Below are 21,149 nucleotides of genomic sequence, written 5' to 3'. Positions count from 1 at the left end.
TGTCCTGGAACTCACTCTGTAGACCAGGCTGGCCTCGAACTCAGAAATCCGCCTGCCTCTGCCTCCCGAGTGCTGGGATTAAAGGCATGTGCCACCACACCCAGCTCTTTTTTTCTTTTGTAAGATTTATTTATTATATATATATATGAATACACTGTAGCTGTCTTCAGACACACCAGAAGAAGGCATTGGATCCCATTACAGATGGTTGTGAGCCACCGTGTGGTTGCTGGGAATTGAACTCAGGACCTCTTGAAGAGCAGCCAGTTTTCTTAACCACTGAGCCATCTGTCCAGCCCGACATCTCTACTCTTAGCCTTGTGTTTACAGTCTGTTCACCTTTTAATAAAAGCCCACACCCATGCCCTGCAGAGTACATCTTAATTCTGCACCCCCCGCCTCTCTTAACCCTTGTGTCTAAATGTTTACTGACATAGCTTTATTGAACTCAACTTTAAAAAATAGAATTGAAAACCATACCCAAAGTTAGGCCAAAGTAGAGGCAGGAGGATTATGAGTTTGATGCCAGTGTAGGCTGTATACTTGAGACCCTGTTCCCCAGAAAGCAAATAAAGCCCAAAGCCCCCAAAACAAAAACAAGAAGAAGAAGGAAAAAAGCGCCTCAGGGGCTCAACAGCGTTCCTAGGCTGCTTCGCATGCCTGGTTATTCCTGTCAGAGAAGGAAATGATGATGTCATGTTTTTCACTTCTCTGTAAATAGAACCTATCTAGCACATGTGGGCTTCCTCCAGAAGGATTCACGATCCAAAAGTGGTGGGTGCAATCCGCCATCTCAAGTGTGGGTCCCTGCAAGCAACACGAGAGAAATCACTTAGAACGCTTTCTGAACGGTGAACCTGCATACAGTCCTCATCGGTTCCTGCAGGACAGGAGCCATTTTGTTCTTGTACGGTACGGCGCTGTCAGCGAAGCACTTGCATTGCAAGTGTGAAGATCTGACTGAGTTCGAGCCCCCGAACACACAGTGCATAGTGGTGTGCGCTTCAGGGATGAGGGTTGAAGAGAGAAGGATTCCTCTATGGTCAGTTTAGCCTGCCAATAAGCTTTGATCTCAGCCCTCGGAAGGCAACTGCGATTCTGTGTTGTCTTTTGTTTGTTTGTTCGTTCATTTGTGTAGCCCTGGCTACCAGGAGCCCTTTTTGTAGATCAGGCTGGACTTGAACTCATAGAGATCTACCTGCTTCTGCCCTGAGTGCCAGGCTTAAAGGTGTGCACCACCACACTCAGCTTCTATTCTGAGCCTTGGAGCCTGCTGTCAGCAGCTCTAACAGATGGGAATGTCCTTAGCTCTGAGCCTCTGCTGTGGAAGGAACCCCCTTCTTTGTCTTATGATCCTGTTTGGGTATTGAGACTCATCCCACGATTGAGGAGAATTAAATGTGTGAGGATGGCTTTAGAGCTGCGTATCTACGATGCAGGAGAGCTAACTGGGTCAAAGCCCACCCCGACCCCCAGTGACACGGTTCCTCCAATAAGGCCACACCTTCTAATCCTTGTCAAACAGTTCCACTAACTGGGGACCAAGCATTCAAAAGTATGGGCCTGGGGTTGGGGGAACACTCATATTCAAACCACGACACTCCCTTTGGGCTTGGGGTGACTGTAGAGAGAAGTAAAGGCTGCTTATGCTCTACCTCATGGTTCTGTAATACAAGAACCATGACAGCACAAAATAGCTTGTTAGTTGAGATGGCTAGAGAGATCGTTTAACTTTTATTAAGAAGGATTGTCCCCCACTTCCAATACCGTAGGCCCACATTCCTTTATATAAAATGGTGTGGGCTGCCTGCCCACTCACTTCTTCCCACGTGCCTGAGAATCTCCTCTCGATTACTCATGATACCCTCGATCACGTCGAGACAGGAGCTCTGGGTATGTTTAATACAGTTGTAATATTTTCCTGAGTATCTTTGTTCTGTAGTTTATCAGATTCACAGTTACGGAGTCCATGAATATTTATGGACAGCTTATCGATGTTTTCTTAGTGTCCTTGACCTTATAATCAGACCTTATAATGTTTCTACTTTACCATAGCTATCTATGTAGAGAAGATGTCATCCATATAGGGCTAAGTACGTGCAGTGATGTCAGGAGTCAGTTGGAGCTTTGGAACGAACCTTTTGAGGACAGGGGGAAGGCAGGTTCTTCAGTTCTTTATCACGGCTGTGGTGAGACGCTTTGACAGAAGCAGCTTACGGGAGGAAGGGCTTATTTTGGTGCCTGGTTCGAAGGGGACATAGTGTGATGGCTGGAAGCCTGTGGCTGGTCTCATTGCACCTTAGGAAGCAAGGGGGTGGGGAGGGAAGTGGGGCTGAGTGTAGAGCCTCAGCTTTCTCCACCTACCCACTTCTCCCGCAAGGCTTCCCCTCCTCAGGATTTTACCACAGTCCTTCGCAGTGCCACCAACTGGGATGTGCCCACACTCAGGCCTGTGGGGGACCTATCACATCCAGACCACATCAGCAGCCATATAATGTTGGGGAATGATGTAATTCTTACCTACAGTTTAATACATAGAAGTTATTTTACAATAAAAGACTTGAGAGTAGCTCATTTTAGGAGAAAACCCAAAGTGGTGGCCTCTGTTCTGTAGAAATTGGTTTCTTCTCCAGCAAGTAGAGGACATTTTGCCATGCCAATAATTATTTCAACCATTGTGTGTGTGTGTGTGTGTGTGCGTCCAGATGGAGCGTCCGTCATGTGGAAATGGTACCTTTCTTCCTGTTAATAGACAGCTTGCTTTTCTCCACATACCCGAGTATAAGCAATAGCTTCCGGGTCCTCTCTACAGCAGTGCTCTGATTTGCCAGCATCAACTAGCTGAACAGCCCTCATCTTACAGCAGGTGCCCTCAGTTAGTCGACAGGGTTAGTCACAGGGCCGTCTTTAGTTGCCTGCTCACAAGATGCTGATCTCTTGGCTACAAATTTTAGGGTCCTGTAACCCTTTCAAGTGTGATAATTTCTGCACATTGTCTCTGAGACTCCCCAATCCTTTTGTCTACCCTAGCAGATGCTATGAGGGAAATAGTAGGTAAGGGAATGTCTTAGGGTGTTAATGCTGTGAACAGACACTATGACCAAGGTAACTCTTCTAAGGACAACATTTAATTGGGGCTTGCTTCCAGAGGTTCAGAGGTTCAGTCCATTATCATCAAGACTGGAACATGGCAGCATCCAGGCAGGCATGGTGTAGGAGGAGCTGAGAGTTCTATATCTTGTTTGGAAGACAAACAGAAGACTGACTTCCAGGCAGCTAGGAAGAGGGTCTTAAAGCCCATGCCCACAGTGATACACTTCTTCCAAGAAGACTACACCTACTCCAACAAGGCCACCCTGGGCCAAGCACATCAAACCATCGCAAGGAGCAAGGAATGTTCTATGTTCCTGACTTCTAATGGTAGCCAGTCCCCATCCTGTAGCCACCAAGCGTGAGATATTGCTTGTCAATGTTAAGGTCAGTCAGAGCCAGCATGTATGCCTGAGGGACAGCAGGCTTGCTTTCTCAGGGTAATATTACAGATTTAGAAACCAAAGAAAGGGGTCATTTATCTGTAGCCGAAGGAGAGGAAGCAGCAGTGTGCTCAGATGTGCAGATCGGAAAGGAGCCCGCAGGCAACATTTCTCCGCAGAGCTCAGATGTGCGCTCAAATACGTTTGTGATAATGGCAGACCTGGAACGCTGGTGCACATGTGTACCATGTTGCGACTGCTCACCTTTCTTCATTTGTATGTGGGTTTGTTTATTTGGGAAATGTGTGCTTGTTAGTGTACGTGTGTGCATTTGTGTGTGGAGGCTGGTGGTTGACAGGGATCTTTTCTGGTTCACCTTATCTTTTGAGACAAGGTCTCCGACCGAACCTGAAGATCATTGGTCTAGCCGGGGTGTCCAGCCAGTGAACTCAGGGAACCGCCAGGTCCCTCCCCTTCCCATCCAGTGTTGGGGCTGCAGAAGTTTATCCCCACCCCTGGGTTTTGTCTGGGTGTGGTGTTCTGAACTCAGGTCCTTGTGCTTGTGTGACAAGCACGTGACCTGCTGAGCCACCTCCCCAGCCCTGTTATCTTTCCTTAGATGAGGTTATGAATTTGAGAGCAACTTACAAAGTCCGTTCTCTGTGTTTCATTTTGAGCATGCCTCCGAGTTACAAAAATATTTTGTGAAGACAATATGGTGTGACTCACACCTGTAATTCCAGTATTGTGAGGTGGTTGCAGGAGAACTGCCCCTAGTTGGAGGCCATCCTGGGCTACAGAGGGAAACCTTGCTCCAAAAACAATCGGGAGAGATAGCTCGGTAGTTGAGGTTTTTTTTCCCTGCCAACCCTGACAACTTGAGTTCAGTCCCTAGGGCGATGGAAGGAGAACCCTGACTCTCTTGGATTGTGTTCTGACTATACATACAGGCTGTAGTACACACACACACACACACACACACACACACACACACTGTAATAAAAAACAAAAGCAAGTTCAGTGGGTAAAGGAGCTTGCCTTGTAAGCCTGGTAACTGGTGTCCGGTCCCTGGAACCCATTAAAAAACGGAAGGAGAAAGTTTATCCCACAAAGTTGTCCTCAGATTTCCACATGAGGTGTGTAGCACACATGCCTACACATCATGCCCACGCATACATACACAACCACAGAGCACAATTTTTACATACATACATACATACTTTTTTTAGTTGAAAACAAATTTGTGATGGCATCTGCTTTTTTTCTAAGGTTTCAAAACGCTTTGTATAAATAAACTTGTACTTTAACTGAGAATATGCTTAGCATAAGATCTAGACTCTAGTTATCTCAGTCCTTAATATTTCAGCATTCCATGCTCCCGGTCCGACTTACTAATTCTTTAAGCAAGAAGAGCAGGACTTCCATAATAGCCTTTATGTTGAGCAAGTGTCAAAAGCATCGAATGCTGCAAAGGGGATCCGCAGTCCTAGCTTGAGGGAGTCTCATTAGCAGCAGCTGTGACAGGATTGGCTGTGCTTGGTTTTCGATTTCCTCTGTGCTTGCTTTGAATTTATTTTTCTGATCCGAGCTCCCCAAGCCACTGGCAGAGCCTGCTCATCCAGACTCCGCTCCTGGTTCACAATGCCTGTGGGCAAGGAGCCTTCTGCACTGGGCAAGGAAGGCAGAGTATCTGAATGAGAGGAAAGGCAGGTGAGGTCAGTTAGCTGTGTCTTCAGAGGAAAAATAAGGCTGAATTCCTGGCGAACTCTGGTCTCAGATAGAGTCCTGGATGTCCCCTGCATCCACGACAGGGGGATGTATGTGATGCTCACTCAGCTTGAAGTTTCTGTCTAGGGCAGAGGTAGGAAGGTGTGCTGGGCAGCTGCTGTTGGGACACGTGCCAACTGGTGGTATAAGTGGGAATAAAACTTCACTCAATACTCCTTTTCAAGCTGAAAGAGTAATTAGTTTTTCTCTTTTTTTCCTGAGATAGGGTTTCTCTGTGTAGCCCTGGTTGTCTTGGAACTCACTTTGTAGACCAGGCCGTCCTTAAAGGTGTGCACCACCATGCCTGGCTGGTAATTTTTTTTAATATTTGTTTGTTTTTTTATAAATCATACTTGAGGGCTGGAGAGATGGCTCAGCAGTTAAGAGCACCGACTGCTCTTCCGGAGGTCCTGAGTTCAAGTCCCAGCAACCACATGATGGCTTACAACCTTCTGTAATGGGATCTGATGCCCTCTTCTGGTGTGTCTGAAGAGAGCAATGGTGTACTAACATTCATAAAGTAAATAAATAAATCTTTAAATAAGTCATACTTGAAAATGAATACCTAGTTAGGACCTTTTGCTGGTGCTGAGATGTGATACTGAAGTGAGGTCCACAGTGCCTTGATAAAGGAACGGGCAAATTTATTGACTTGGCACCTGCCCTGAGTGGGCCAAGAAATGACCAGAGAGGATGTTCCTTGCCCGGAAGCGGAAGCTGGGTGAGGATGCTCTGTGTTGCTCTTTTCCTTTCCCCGTGGTAGTACTGCAGATTTTAGGATACAGCCTCTGTGAGACATCCAAGCGCTGCTTGACCTTTTCAGTTTCTAACAACGGTAGAAGGCATCGTTTAGGGGTCAGCTATCCCACACCAAGCTCTCTGGCCCATTTCCATGTAGCTCCTCACCCTTAAGTGCAGGATGAACAAGGCCAGCAGGAGAGAGAACAGGGTGGGTTGGGGGTGAGGTGACAGCTGCAGTCAGGTGACTGCTGAGAGGGGTTGAGAGTGAAGGTGACTGGGTAAAGAAGGAGAAGAACTCCGGAAGTCACAGACTGAAGGGGAAAGGGCCACTCAGCTCCTGGGTCCTTTCCTGACAGCCTAAACCACAGCTTTTGCCAGGGTTATGAAGGAACTCGGAGGACTGGGGTGTTAGGGCCAGGCATCCAGGGAATGGGTCAGAGCAAGGGTCTGGGAACAGCAGACAGATTTACAACTTCATGACTGAAAACTTCATGACTGAAAACATCAACAAAAAACCCATTTCATTTCCTATCTCCGTCTCCTTTTCTTCGATTCCTCACACTGGGGATTGAACCCAGAGCCTTGTGAATTATAAATAAGCGTTCTGTGGATGAACTGCAGCCCTAACACCCAACACTTGTAAAACAACGATTACCAGAGGCTGGGGAGACAGTTCGGTGGTTAAGAGCACTAACTGCTCTTTTAGAGGACCTGGGTTCAATTCCTAGCACCCATGTGGCAGCTCACAACTGCCTGTAACTCCAGTTCCAGGGGATCCGACACCCTCCCACACACGTACATGGAAGTGGTAACAAGTTGCCATTAGGCAAGGCACAAATCTCTCATATCGGGGCTGGGTCCCAAGAGCAGTCAGAAGCTGTGACCTTAATTCAGGTCTGCTAATTAAAACATTCTGCATCTGGCCTGGAAACCAGTTTGGTGTTTGTGAGCAGCCTTTCATCTGAGCCTCAGTGTGGGGATTTCACAGGGTGTGAGCATCACACGGGCCACGCCGCAGCAGGGCATTCATTTTCTTTACATTTGCTCAGTACCGAGTTACTAGACTAGCAAGGACAAATCACGTTAGTGTGTGGAGTCTTTAGGCCTTCATGGCTGAGCTAAGAGGAGGAGAAAGATATGGCTGCTTGTTGAGCTGAAGTCACACAGTACAGACTCTCTTCCAAAGGGGGAAAGAATTCTTTAATAGAGTTTTCTTCTTCTTCTTCTTCTTTTTTTAGAATCTCGAGAAGCCGATGAACAGTTGGTAGCAGAAGTAATTGAAAAATGTTCACCCGATACATGTTCTCGATCTTCAGAAAATGAAATGCCACGGGCGACTGTCGATTCTCACCCAGTCAAGGATGTCAGAGGGAAGGCAGAACACGATGTTAGCAAGATCTCAGTAGTGAGGCCGTTTTCAATAGAAACCAGGAATTGCACAGATGACCCTGTGGCTCTTGAGACAGCAGCAACCCATGGCTGTGTCCCTGTGCTCCCAGGCATGGCCTTGCCTTCCACCACACCGGAAGCCACTCAGGATGAGCCAGTGATGGACAGAGGCATGGGGGTTACATTGGAGGCTTTTACAGAAGCCAGTCTGAAGACTGGAGGCCCCTGTCCAGAGCCCGTGGCCAGCAGAAGCAAGCTAAGAAAGCCCAAACCTGTCTCCCTGAGGAAGAAGATGGCCTCTGAACCGGAAATGTTGATGGAGGGTTCACCCCTCCCTAAGGCTTCCTCCCCATGGCTTCCTGATGGCTTGGATCAGAACGCGAATCCTAGTGTGCTGAGAGGCCCGGGGGCCCAGAGATCTCCCCTTAACCTTAAAGAAACAGCTGGTGTTCTCAGTAATGACACCAGTGACTCTGGGGTCGAGCTGCAAGATGGGTCCAGGGACTCACCTCTCACACTTGAGGATGATTTTACAGAAGATGGGGAGAATGTCAAGACCAGGAGCACCCTTCCGAAGCAATCTGGCAGGAAACCCAGTAACAAGCTGGCACCCAGTATACGAAAAGATGGCGTCAGTAAGCCAGTAGGTGTTGAGCAACCTGCAGACCCAACAGTTCAAGATGCCTCTCTCGCCCAGATGTCTCCTAAACTAGATCCAAGTAAACGGGGTCATCCTAACTTTAATTCCTTCGGGAGCGGCCCCATTCTGCAGAACTCCCCACCCCTCTCCTCCAAAGGCTCCCACCACTTTGACCCAAATAACATTAACATTGATGACTCCGTGGATCCCTGCAAGCCAACCCCAGCTTTGACAAGCGGCGTCTTTTGTCCCGTCACTGGTAATCATGTTAATGAAATCTTAGACTCACCCAAGAAGGCAAAGTCGCGTTTAATAACGTACGTGAGTGACATCGGGCGCTGGGTGTGTGCTCTGGATTGTCCTCTGGGAGTTTGGCAGCTACTTTTGGTCTCTGTGAATTGCAACCATAAATGTTTGAGATACAGTGGGGCATTTTACACGGTAGCCTTCCCTCCTCTGCTCAATTCTTCTGTCCATTTGGAAACATCACAGATCAGTTGATTTCTGCCTTATTTCTGAAACCTTGACTTATTTAGGTCATCTCCCCCTATCTTAGATGCTTTTTTAAAAAAAGTGTTTAGAATAAATCAAGTAAAGATTTGAGGTTCTCAGAAATCCTTATTATGAATCACATTGTATACAGAATGAATTCAGGTTTTAGTGCTGGATACCATCGTAACCATCCGGAACTATCTGTGTGGGGTTAGTGGTGTTGGAAACACTCCTGAAGACAGAAAGTTGTGATTGGTGGTGGTGGTGATGCGAATTCTTGCTTCTTTGTGCGTTTCTAGTTCATTGACAAATTTCTGTGATGAGAATCAAGAGTTTCTAAGTGGTTAGTTAAACCTGGGTAAATTGGTTGTGTGTCCCTTCAACTGTCAGCTTTTCCTGAAAAACCTGAATGAACTCTTAGTTTAGGAGTTCCCAGAGTAATCCCTCCGGCCATATCCCATGGTCAGGTTTTAAACTCTGATCCAAGATAAGGGATCTCACGATGAATATAAAAGATAATATTCCTGTTTATACCTGGTGATGTCTTGTGAAAAATCGGATACACAGGGGACAGCGCCATAGAGTTTAAGATGCTGAAAGGAAGTGTATGGGTGGCTGTCGTTAGATTGGCAAGGGAAATGTGGATGTCTTGCCTGCACGCATGCCTGTGTACCACTTTCATGCCTGGTACCCGCAGAGGGCAGAAAAGGGAGGCATCAGATCCCCTGGGAACTGGAGTCACAGAGCATCACAAAGCTCCACTCGGAACCGAACCTAGTTCCTCTGGAGAAACAGCCAGTGCACTGAACTGCTGAGCCACCTCCCCAGCCCCAGGAAATACCTTGTCTAGAAAACAAGAGATGGTGAATTAGACTGGAGAGGAACTCCCCAGGGGGTTAAAGAGCTGAGATACTAGTTTCATGACCAGTAAAGTCAAGCCATACAGGAATCAGTCCTCCAGAGTGCCACCGGTATGTCACACGTGGTGACAGGAGCAGTCTGCTCTCCGAGTGCATATGCGCAGCCAAACAGGCTCTGGAAACTACTACTGATCGTTCTATACAGTCTTCACCTGACTTCTGTGGTCCCATAGTTAGATCAGGACAGTGCTTGGGACATCCTGGTCATGTGGCTGCCCTGGTTCTTCATCTCTTAGATGCCCGCCAGAGTGGGGGCTGAAGCTGCTGCTTTTCTGTCAGACTAGATCTGGGCTCAGGAAGGAGAAGCGCACTGCATTTTACATCTAGAACCCAAAAAATGCCCACTTTTGAGCCCCACCATCCTCATCGGGTGGCATTTTCTACCGTTCCACATTTATGGAATAATTTCTTGATCTAATAGATCACACAAATTTAATTACTTTTGGGAGGTGTGGGGGGAGGTTACCTGATCAAAATTATATTCTTGAACATAAAGAGCACCACAGAGCACTTGTGCATTGGTGGGATTTGGAGCGTAGAGCCCCCTTCACTTTTGAAACGACTGAAGCATAGCGGGACTAACAGCCTCCAGGGATAGATAGTTTTTTGGACTGATAAAAAAGATGAATTGAGATTGAGACAATACAATATGGTTAGGATTCTGCAGACTGAATGATGTAAATGATGTGAAATCATCTTGAACTTGTTTTGAAGCGGAGTCTCACTATGTAAATTCAGAGTGTCCTTTAGCTTTTGGCCCCCTTGTCTTAGCTAACCCCCACGTTACCCCGTGCTTGACTCCCAGCGAGTTCCCCAGTGTCGCCTGTGGCGGAGTCCACCAGGTATCTTTCCAGCTGTGTCTTTGCGCAGCCGTTGCCTTTGACCTGGTCTCAGACCGTTGGCTGAAGTGTGCTCAATAGTGGAACGCTGTTCGTATGTGCTATACCGTTACACGCATGGGCGGTTACTTTTCAATCTATAAATCTGGACATAAACATTTCTCAGTGTTTGTATCAATCTCTCCTTTGAGCTCTTGTTACCATTCATTGGCCAGGGCTAACGTTTGTGAATTATCATTTTTAATTTTTTTTGGTATTCTCTCTTTTTTTGCATTTTTGTCTGTCTGTTTTGAAACAAGATCTCCCTTGTAGCCCTGGCTGGCCCAGAACTGGCTTTGTAGGTCCCCCCACCCAGAGTTCTGCCTGCAAAGTGCCGAACTTAAAAGGTGCGAAACCACCATGATGTCTGGTCTGAAGGTTGATATTTTTAATTTGTATCTCACATGATATCAAGAACTATGCAACTCTTTAACATCTTCTAGACAAAAGATAAATGTTGTAGTTTTCACATGACTCTTTCCCATCTGTCTATCTCTTTCCTGTCTCTAATCTTGTTGATGCGTCAGGACCACTGAGCAAGTGAAATTTCTCTGTTTTCTGTTGTAAGTACTTGTGTGGAAAGTTCTGTCCGTCCCGGGGACTGTTGGCGGTCTCCCGCCTCTTCCCCCAACTTGTCCCCGCTGCATGTTGGCTTCTGTTTGACCTTCTGATAATTTTCTTGCATTTTATTTGCCACATTTTAGTCAGCTTAGCCTTGCAATCGTCTGTAACTTAAAGGAGTGGAGATTGCTTTTTCCACCTTGGGGTGCAAAAAGCGTGCGGCTCCCCGCTTACTTAGCATGTATCATGTGGCACTTTGAACCCAAAGCTGGCTTGGCCCCAATCATGCGGCAGTGAAATGATGGACCGCTTTGCTACTTAATGTTGGGAATAATTAAACATTTTATTTTGTTTTATTTTATTTTATTTTATTTGGTAGGATGAGGCTGCTGTCTTAGAACAGGTAATACATTTTACCAAGTAAACTGAAGTTAGGTTACACCTAGAACATTAAGGAAGGAAGACCATGAGTTGGTGACCTTGTACACTCTGCTAATTTATATTCTTGTTTTTCTTTTTCCATGAAAGAAAAACAGATTGGAAATAGTTTTTTTTTTCCTTTTGTTGGTCAGAATGGTGTGGGTTTTTACCCCCTCAGAATATTTTAAATTCATTCAAACATAAGAGAATCTGTAATAATTTTGTGATCACAAGTTATGTACTAGTCTTAAAAAAAAAATCAGAGACAGCCAAGTTTTCTTCAGTTCTGGGCATTGTATACATGGGACTTCCCTTTTTTCACTTACTACTGAAGAATGGTAACAGTGTGTCTACTTTTTTCTCTGATACTTTCTTTCGGCCATAGTTCCTTTCTGTAAGCACACAGGTCTAGACCGCAGCTGTCTTTGGAGATTTCTGTGGTTTCTAGTGCAATAAAGAATTTTCAAAGAATCTGGTCCAGCGTGGTAATTTTTCTGGTGATCGTCAACACCAAGCAAACAGAGATCATAGCCAAACGTTGCCAGCCGCTGAGGCAGTTCATAGAGGTGTTTAGAGGCTCTGAGACTTTTTTTTTAAAACTGTGTAAATAAACGCGTGAGGTTCAGAGTTCTGGTATCTGGCAGTCCACAGAACCGAACGGGGTGGTCTTGCCAGAGAATGAGCCGGGCTGTGGGTCTCTAGGGTACGCTTTATCTCCACGGCTCTCCCGTGCAAGCGTAGGATGATGTGGTGCTGTGCGCTTTGGCTTCTCCCACACCCTGTGCTGTGTTCTGCCTCATCCCCAGAGAGTTGTCAACAGGATTCCAAACCATCTTGTCTGTTCCTCTCGTTTCTAGGAGCGGCTGCAAAGTGAAGAAATACGAAACTCAGCCTCTCGATTTGGATGCGTGTTCTCAGGTAAGTCGATGACGCTGGCCGGAGTGGGTTTTGTCCCCTGGGGACGTCTGGGTACTTGGCCTTAAGGAACCCAGTTATTAGATTCTTAGTGTCCTAAATGTGCCCAAGAAGACCCTGAAAGAAAAGAAAACCTGGAGGCTGGAGAGATGGCTTGCTCCCCAAGAGTCCAGGCGTCTCTTCTGAAGGACACAAGTTCAATCCCCAGTACCCACGTGGCAGCTCACAACTGTCTGTAACTCTAGTTCCAGGGATCAACACCCTCACACGACATACATGCAAGCAGAACTCCAGTGTACATAAAATAAAAATAAATCATTAAAATAGTACAAATACATATATATTCATTCATATATTCATATTCTCTGTCTCTCTTTCTCTTACACACACACACAGATCTGTTCTTCAATTGGAGGAAAATAGCCTTATTCTAATGTATCAACAGGGTGCAGTTCTCCAGGTCACCAGAGATGGTGTGAGGTGTTAGTTAGTATGGGTTCAGTGAAGGTAGTTGACTCTTGAGAACTGGATAGCTTTGTTTTATTTTTATTTTAAAGTTCATGTGGTTTTCCGATTTGTTGCCTTCAACAAAGTGGAGTACTTGAAAATACACCCTAAGAGAGGCTGAGCATGGACCCTGGAAAGGGTTCAGAGAGTAGAGAGACATGCTCAGTATGAGACTGCCTGCTGCCTCTCCTTGTTTATAATCAGCGATCGCTCTTATTATGACTTCCATTGCTTCCTGCTGGTTACAACTAGAAAGATGGAATCCAGGCACTAAACTGATACCTTAAGGATAATTAAATCCTATTTCACCCCAGTGATTTATGATACACATACATGACTTTATGGCGTAATTATGAACTAAAACCAGAGCATACAGGTCTGACTGTGATGCAGTTTTTTTATGTTTTTAGACTTTATTTCAGTGTAACCACAATTCTAGAAACACACAGTACCGTTAAGTTTACTGTATCTTGTGCCAATAGCTTGATGCTTTAAAAGGAGCAGCGAGAATTTGCAATTGGAATTCTTTTTTGTGGCTGTTACAAGTATACAAAGCAGGTAGCACAAACTGAGACATTTATTTTCTGTTTTCTAAAAGAAAAGAAAAACAACAACAAAAACAGGTTTGGGGCACATGTCTTTAATCCCAGCACCTCGGAGGCAGGGGCAGGGATGAGTTTGAGGCTAGCCTGGTCTTACATTGTGAGTTCCAGGCCAACCTGGTCTATGTAGTAGACCCCATCTCCAAACAAAAACCAAAAGCCTTATCATTATATGATAAAGCTTTAGAGATTAATTAGTTCAACAAGATCTGCCTTTGTGCATGGTAATATTCAAAAGCCTGCTAATTTCACTTACTTACATTGTGTGTATGTGCATGTGTGTAGAAGTCAGGGCCGTGTGGAAGAAGTAGACTCTCTCATTCCACCACGTGAGTTCTGGGAGCTGAGCATTGTCCTCACCTGCTGAGTCACCTCGCCACCCCCCATCTTGGATGATTCTCATAACTCACGCCATAGTTTAAGGATAATTTACACATTAGTAAGTTATGGCGGTAACCTGACAGAATAAAACAGTAACCTTCAGAGACGTATACGGAAAGTGTTTGAGGCAGAGAAGATCAGAGACCTTAAGGAAAGAAGACTTTTGGGGCTAGGGCTCTGTGGGTAAGTCGCTTGCTCTGTAGGCCCGAGGGCTTGAGTCCAGTCCCCAGCACCCACGAGAACCACCAGGAGCAGCAGTGATAACTACTGTCCGTCCAGGCCAGGGAGAGGAGGCAGGTCAGCCAGGAACAGCAGTGATAACTATTGTCCATCCGGGGCCAGGTCAGCCAGCCTAGCTGGATGGCAGAGAGCCTGCTGATAACTTCCTTTTAAACAACACTTTATCTGTTCTTGACAATTTCTACAGGTACACTGTATTTTGATGCTATCCACTCCCCACCCCATGGGAAATACAGATTCAGAGGAAGGAAATACTATAAAGCCATGACGATGGAAGGACATGTTTGTATAGTTCTGAAATGGGTCCTAGGTTGTCATATCACTTGCCAGGTTTTAATGAGAGTTTTTATGATGATTCCAATATGGTCCCTGAAACATAATTGGTCATTAACGAAAATAATTACATACGTTTTTAGACGTGACTAAGACCATTATGAGCCGAGTATACTTGAACTAAGGAGGAGACTTGGGAACTTTCCATCTCAGACCTCCCTCTCAAAGTGCTTGTTTTCAAAGTTAGGTCAGAAAAGCTCAACTTTTAAGAGCTGGTGGTGGTGGCGCACACCTTTAATCCCAGCACTCGGGAGGCAGAGGCAGGCGGATTTCTGAGTTCAAGGCCAGCCTAGTCTACAAAGTGAGTTCCAGGACAGCCAGGGCTACACAGAGAAACCCTGTCTTGAAAAAAAACAAAACAAAAAAAAAGCTCAACTTTTAAAATTTCAAGTCCAAACCACAGAAATGAAGTTCTAGAAACAACAGCATTTCTGGTTTGAACGGCTGAAGCTCTCTCCTAGTTTTGTAGTTGACCTGTGGCAAACCCTGAAATACCCTCATGCCGTCACAGCTACGAGTTCCATTCCAAAAGTATCACTGGCTACCATGACTGCCCCCTCTGAAGGACACTGTCTTCTCTCTCCTGTTTCCCAGGATGAAGGAGCCGTGATCTCGAAGATCTCAGAGATTCCTAACAGGGACGGCCACGCGACTGATGAGGAGAAACTGGCCTCCACGTCGTGTGCTCAGAAGTCAGCAGGGGCTGGGGTCCAAGGTGAGCCAGGGGAGGACCCGGAGTACTGTGAACGAACAACCGATGTTCCGTCTCTACCGTAAATCTGTGAGTTTTCATCCTCAGGAGCAGGTACAGAAGCACAGGCGTGCTGGAAGGCCAGGTCTCCTGAGGGACAGTTAGTGAGCGGATCTGGGTACTTTCTTCATTGTAAGAGATACAGAAGTGCTTACTGCAGTCCTAGGCACAGACACAGGGAGACGTGTGGAAGGTGTCCGGGGGATGCAGATTGAATTTATCTATCGTATTTGCATCAGTCCGGCCAACCTTAAAGTAGTGTGGCCTGTAAATATGTCCTTCATGTGGCCTTCTGGGATTGCTATGCCTCATTGTTTAGCTCCCAGCCATTATAACATGGAGGTTGTAGTGTTTGCCTGTGTTGGCCTAACTCTCAATGCTCTGACTGTTGCTTGCTCTCTGGCAGCCTGCTTTTCATTGTCCTTCAGAGAAGCTATGTTGCTGAATAGGTTGATGCAGCCCCCTGGTGAGAAACTGGTATCTTTGTCCAGGTTTTGCAAGGTTCATAGGTGAGATTTATGCGTAGCAAAAAAGTGAGACTCACAAATTTGTCTTACCTGAAGTTCTTTTTGTTGAGTGTTTGCGTCTCTGAACTGCTGGAATTTGAACCCAGGGACTGTTGTGTATGTCAGGCAAGCACTCTGCCACCTAGTCATATCCCCAACCCTCCCTTGGTTTTGTTGAGTCTGACTTGCTGTATAGCCCAGTGTAGCCTGAAGTTCAGCATCCTCCTACCTCTGTCAGTGAAGTCTCATGACCTCATCCAATTAAATTTTATAAAGCACAAGAACCTTCTAAAGCAATGGCCAAATAGAAAAGAATATGGCTTGGTCTTGGGTCTTTGGGTTCGGTCTTGGTCTTGGTGCTTTGAGCTTATACCATCATGCCCAGTGTCTTAGCCACTGCTGCCATGACAATAATACCACACCCAAGACAACTTATTAAAAAGAAGCATTTTCCTTTTATATTTGAGGGGGCAGGTCATTGGTTCCCCATGGCCGTCATGCCGTGGTGGGGAGGATGGCAGCAGGCACAGCCCTGGAAAAGTAGCTGAGAGTTTGTTTGTCAACAGCTACCACACACAGGCTGAGAGAGAGGGAACTAATTAGGAATGGCTGGATTTTTGAAACTTCAGGGAAAGTCAAAACCCAGGGACACGCCTCCTCCAGCAAGGACACGCCTCCTAACCCTTCCCAAACCATCCCACCAGCTGGGAACCAGGTATGTAAATATACCAGCCACAGGCGCCATTCTCACTGACCTTCCCCTTTCTCTCTGGCCCCCAAAGGCTTGTAGCCATGCCACAAGGCAGAAATACATCTACTTCAACTTCAGAAGCCCCGTAGCCTTTCAGTCTCAAGACTGTTTCAGGTCCCAAGTGTCTTCTGAGACTCAAGGCAATCTCTTCATTGTAACTCACTGTGAAATCAAATACTTGGAAAATACAGTGCACAGAATATACATTACCATTCCACAAGGGAGGAAGATAGCGTGAGGGGGAAATAGCAAACTCTAGTCTGTAGCCCTGTGCCCCATTGCCAGAGGGTTCTGATAGCTCTTCCCTTGCAACACACTTCTTGGGTGGTTCCCCTCCTTGTCTGTAGCTCTCCCCTGCAGATAGGACACACCCAGCCAAGGCCTCTGCAGGTCAACCCAGGCTTCACTTTCACAGTTCCTTGTGGTGGCCCCTCAGGGCTCCACACAGGGATCCCTCTGCTGGCCTCAGTGGCTTTCCTTATTAACCCCTGAGGACGATTACACAGCCCCTTTATCCTGTATTCTCCATGACGCCAAAGCCAGAACCCTGTGGCCCTTGATGCCAAATTCTGTCCGCTTGCTTGCAGTGGCACCTGGCCCCCTCCTTGAAAGAATTGCATCAGCATAAACTTTGATCTACGCATACCTTTCAGAAACAGATAACAACCTCAGGGTTTTTTCTCTTCACAAGCTGCAGGATTAGCCAGCGAGGGTCTCAGGGTAAAAGAGGCTTTGTTCTGTTTCTCCATATCTCATTTAGCACAAATCACGGCTCCAGCATTCAATTTCCTGGGTGTCCCTTTTCTCCCTTTTTGCTGCACTTTTCTCTTATTAACATAGATCTGCATAAGAGGGGTCACTAATGACCACATGGCATAATCAATATTAGGCTGTCCTGAAATCTCTGCCAGTGAAACTAATCCAGAGCATGTCAGTTAGCCTCAGGAAGATTTTCATAACAAGGGTGAAAGCAGCCATGTTCCTTGCTTAAACTGTTGCAAGCGTGGTCTCTAGACCAGCTGCTGTATTTGTTCCCTCTGAAGCCTCGTGAGCTGGACCTCCCTGTAGAGTCTACATTGCTCTCAACACTTGTTTTTCAGGCTCTGACTAGAGTGGCCTTTTAAGCCCCCTTTATATAAATGTTCAGCCACTTTCCTAGGCCAAAGTCCCATGGCCTTCCATATTTCTCCAAAACCCTCAACATGGCCAGTCCTGTCTCAGTGGGAGCCCACACCCTCATACCAGCTCCTGTGTCAGGCTGCTGCGGTCAGTGACTGACCAGTACCTGTGAAATCCTTCACATGCTAGCCAAGAACGGAGACTAACCTGGCCCAGGGCCTCTTACCGTAGGGCACTTACATCACTCCAGAAGAAAGACCATCTTTAGGTCCCATGTCACATGAGTGCTCTTAATCTTTGCTCACTGAAAGTTTAGAACTCTGAGCTAGACAGAAAACAGTATTAAAGATTTGACTCTCCGGGTGGTGGTGGCACACACCTTTAACCCCAACACTTGGGAGGCAGATTTCTGAGTTCGAGGCTAGCCTGGTCTACAGAGTGAGTTCCAGGATAGCCAGGGCTATACAGAGAAACCCTGTCTCGAAAAAAAAAACAAAAAACAAAACAAAAAAAAAAAGATTTGACTCTGTAAGTAACAGTTTAATGTGTGAAAACTCATGACCTGCCGCTAACCCAGGAAAGCAGGTATAAAGTCACTCCCTGAGCGGGCCACTCCCTGCAGCCTCTTCCCTGCGCCCCACCTCAGTTCCCACTGTGTTCATTTCTGTGCTGCATCTGATGTCTGAGACAGACAGCCTGTGCAGAGGAAGGGGTTACATCAGACTGTGGTTTAAAGTAAAACAGACGTAAACGAATCCTTGTGACACTCGGTAGTGTTCTCAGTAAATATTGACTGATGTAGTGCTTAAATACTGCAACAAGGAGGTGTTTAGCTTTAGTTATTTATTTTTTTATGTGCTTTTTAAAGATTTTTTTTCTTCATTAATATAGTGTCATTTCCAGCCATGTCACAAACACCACCACCCCCGCACCCCCACCCAAGGAAACCAGTTAGAAAGGTGTGAAGGCAATAAGGAAGTTGGTTTTGGTGGCCTCCTGAGGCAGAATTAAAATGTTCTCCTAGCAGAAGGATTCAGCATTAGTTTCCACTTTCTGAAATCGGCCAGGTTTGGTAACGCTCACATACTAAACTTCCAATGGACACAAGAGGGCAGACTGGCCATTCCTCCTGCCTGCGGGTGGACAGCTCATGGCCAGCCAGGGCCAGCCAGCTCTTTGCAAGCTTGCCTCTGTGGACTTTTAACAGCAAACAAGAGTTCAAAGCGAGAATGCCATGCCACCTCCTAGGATAGCTTGAGGTTCTGCGTTGAGACATCTGGGCCTATGGTAGAGTTGCCCAGCCTTCACCAAGAATGAAGGAACCCACTCCTTGGACTAAGTATAAAAGTGACTTTCTGTGTTTCAGGCATAGAAAAGGAGACATGCCAGAAGATGGAGAAAGAGGAACTGGCGGTGCATGTAAGTTCCCAAGCGTGGAGGGGGGTGGGGTGGGGGTAGCCTGGGTTTCTTTTGGTGTTTGGGAGCCCACAGTCAGTCATTTGATAAATAAATTCTAGTTAATATTAGGCGATGAGGAGGGGAAGACATATATGGCTGCCTAGATGACACTGCAGGCAAAGTGCCAGCTGCCCAAGCCTGGCCTCCAGAGTTCAGTCCCCGAAACCCAAATAAAGGTGGAAGGAGAGGATGAGCTCCACACAGCTGTCTTCTGACCTCTGTGCACGCCGTGGTACACATGCCCACTCACACGTGCATCTATGTTATATGCAGTTTCTTCATCCATGGAACTCACTGTCGGTGCCTGATGTCCTTTACGGCAACCGCTAGCCCCGTGTGACTACTAACAACCTGAACTGTTACTCCTAATCGAGATAGATGCCTAGTACAATGTGAAATACGTCCAGCCTTTGAGGACTTGGTGCACAAAAAGGGAATATTTACTTAAGTGTTCCAGTAACCTCTTATATTGTCTCCTAATAAAATAACATTTTGGATATGTTGGGTTAGCTTGCTGTTAAAAATCAGAACTGTAATGGTAGCTCACACCTTGCAGTCCAGTTCTTGGGAGGCTGAGGTGGGAAGAATGGCCCCGAGTTTAAGGCTGTCCAAGATTCTAGAGCAAGTATTTTAGTTACTTTTCCATCACTGTGATTGAACACCACAAACAGGGCGGGAAAAGGGGCTCGTTTGGGGCGTGCAGAATAGTGGAACAGAGGTGGTGAGATACTGTCCATGAGGGTGGAGCAGAGCGCAGGTAGTAGGCAGCAGGTAGCTGGAGCTCACAAACTGGAAACAGAGAGTTCATTGAGGATGTCAGGAGACTCTTGAAGTCTCAAGCCCTCCCCTAGTGACACACTACTTCCAACAAGGCTGAACCCTCCCAGAGAGCCATCTCCCTTTTCTGGTACCAGCTCCAGCTCAGGCCCTTACTCTTCCTTCCTCCATGATGGTTCCTCAGCCTCTGTCTGCAGAGACCTCAACAGTTTGGTTTTTCACTTGAGACATGGTTTCTCTGTGAGCCCTGGCACTGTGTAGACCAAGATGGCCTTGAACTCAGAGATCCTTCTGTCTCTGCCTCCCAATCCTGGGGTTAAAGGCATGGGCTACCATGCCTGGCTGGCCTTAAACAGTTTTTAAGAGCAATGGCCAGTTATTATTTTTGTCTTCTTTTTGTGTGTGTATATGTGTGCATGTGTATACATACATATGCCTATTGACGCCCAAATTGCTATGAAGAGTTTTCCTTTTTATCTTTTTATCTTTTTTGAGACAGAGTTGATCTGTGTAGCCCTGGCTATCCTAGACCTTGCTCTGTAGACCTGGCTGGCTGTAAACTCAAGAGATCCTCCTGCCTTTGCTTTCTGAGTGCTGGGATTAAAAGTGTGGATCACCACTGCCCACCAAAGATCAGATAGATTTGCCCTGTCTGCTTATTTAGGCATGGAAGTTGGTAATGCATATTAGAATCATTGCCAAAATAGTTGAACACATCCACACAAGGCATCTAATGTGAATGGAAGGGTGATCAGTGTTCTTGAAAAAAATATTTGCATGGGACACATCCCCAGAAGACACCAGAAAAGTGAGGCGTTGGAGCATGCTTCCTTCACGTCTGGGATTCTCTGGTAACAGACCACTTGACAAGTACTTCCTTCCTTCCCATAAGAAGAAAGCCTCCCTAAGGGATCTGTCTGTTCCTCCAACAGAGGCTCATCCCAGGAGTCAGTAGAATAGTTTTCATTAGCAAATACTGTAACTAGATTGCTTATTTAAAGTTTTCCGGTTTCTTCTACAAGTACATTTTTGAAGGGTTTGATCTTTTTTGGGTGAGGATGTTACTCACCTTCGGTGAGGGCCGTTTGGAGTTAAGTAGCTGGAGAGTGACCATGTTAAATACAACCCCTGTCCCGCAGGGACTGCTGGAGTCCTCTTCAGAAAAGGCCCCCGTGTCTGTGGCCTGTGGGGGTGAGAGCCCCCTGGATGGGATCTGCCTCAGCGAAGCAGACAAGAGTGCCGTGCTCACGTTGATCAGAGAAGAGGTAAAGTAGTTCTTTCTCTGTCTGCAGAAGGTACCGTCTCTGTTGACTTGCCTCTCCTCGGCCTGGGCGTTCCCATTCTCTGTGGCCTGTGTGACTCACATAAAGGGCTCCCGTAGACTTCAGCAATGGTGCTGGTGTTCAGCGAGCTGACGTGCTGTGGTATTTGTAAGACCGGTGCATTTCTCTGCCCCCTGCTTTGCCACATATGCCCATACCTAAGAATTGTGGGCGTTTAGCAACAGGAATCCACATACCCTCTAAGA

The 21,149-nt window shown here is 46.4% G+C and overlaps 1 protein-coding gene across 9 annotated transcripts in view; it reads left to right on the top strand.

Moving 5' to 3' along the window:
* The window catches only part of Tacc1 (transforming acidic coiled-coil containing protein 1), a 103,408-nt gene that overhangs the window by 69,020 nt on the left and 13,239 nt on the right, over positions 1-21,149 (top strand). For 5 of the 9 annotated variants that reach the window (XM_029480314.1, XM_029480313.1, XM_029480311.1 and 2 more), the window contains 6 exons: positions 7,220-8,327; positions 10,828-10,863; positions 12,139-12,199; positions 14,854-14,974; positions 18,753-18,805; positions 20,761-20,886. In XM_029480314.1, the coding sequence (XP_029336174.1) occupies positions 7,306-8,327; positions 10,828-10,863; positions 12,139-12,199; positions 14,854-14,974; positions 18,753-18,805; positions 20,761-20,886 (1,419 nt within the window). In that variant the 5' untranslated portion in view covers positions 7,220-7,305. The remainder of the gene's footprint in view (positions 1-7,219; positions 8,328-10,827; positions 10,864-12,138; positions 12,200-14,853; positions 14,975-18,752; positions 18,806-20,760; positions 20,887-21,149) is intronic. The other 4 variants (XM_029480316.1, XM_029480315.1, XM_021169577.2 and 1 more) reach the window with 2 other exon arrangements.

This window comes from Mus caroli, chromosome 8, assembly GCF_900094665.2.
Source record: "Mus caroli chromosome 8, CAROLI_EIJ_v1.1, whole genome shotgun sequence".
Taxonomy (NCBI): domain Eukaryota; kingdom Metazoa; phylum Chordata; class Mammalia; order Rodentia; family Muridae; genus Mus; species Mus caroli.
Note: the sequence above shows the minus strand (reverse complement) of the source record. Positions and strands in the feature narration are given on the sequence as shown.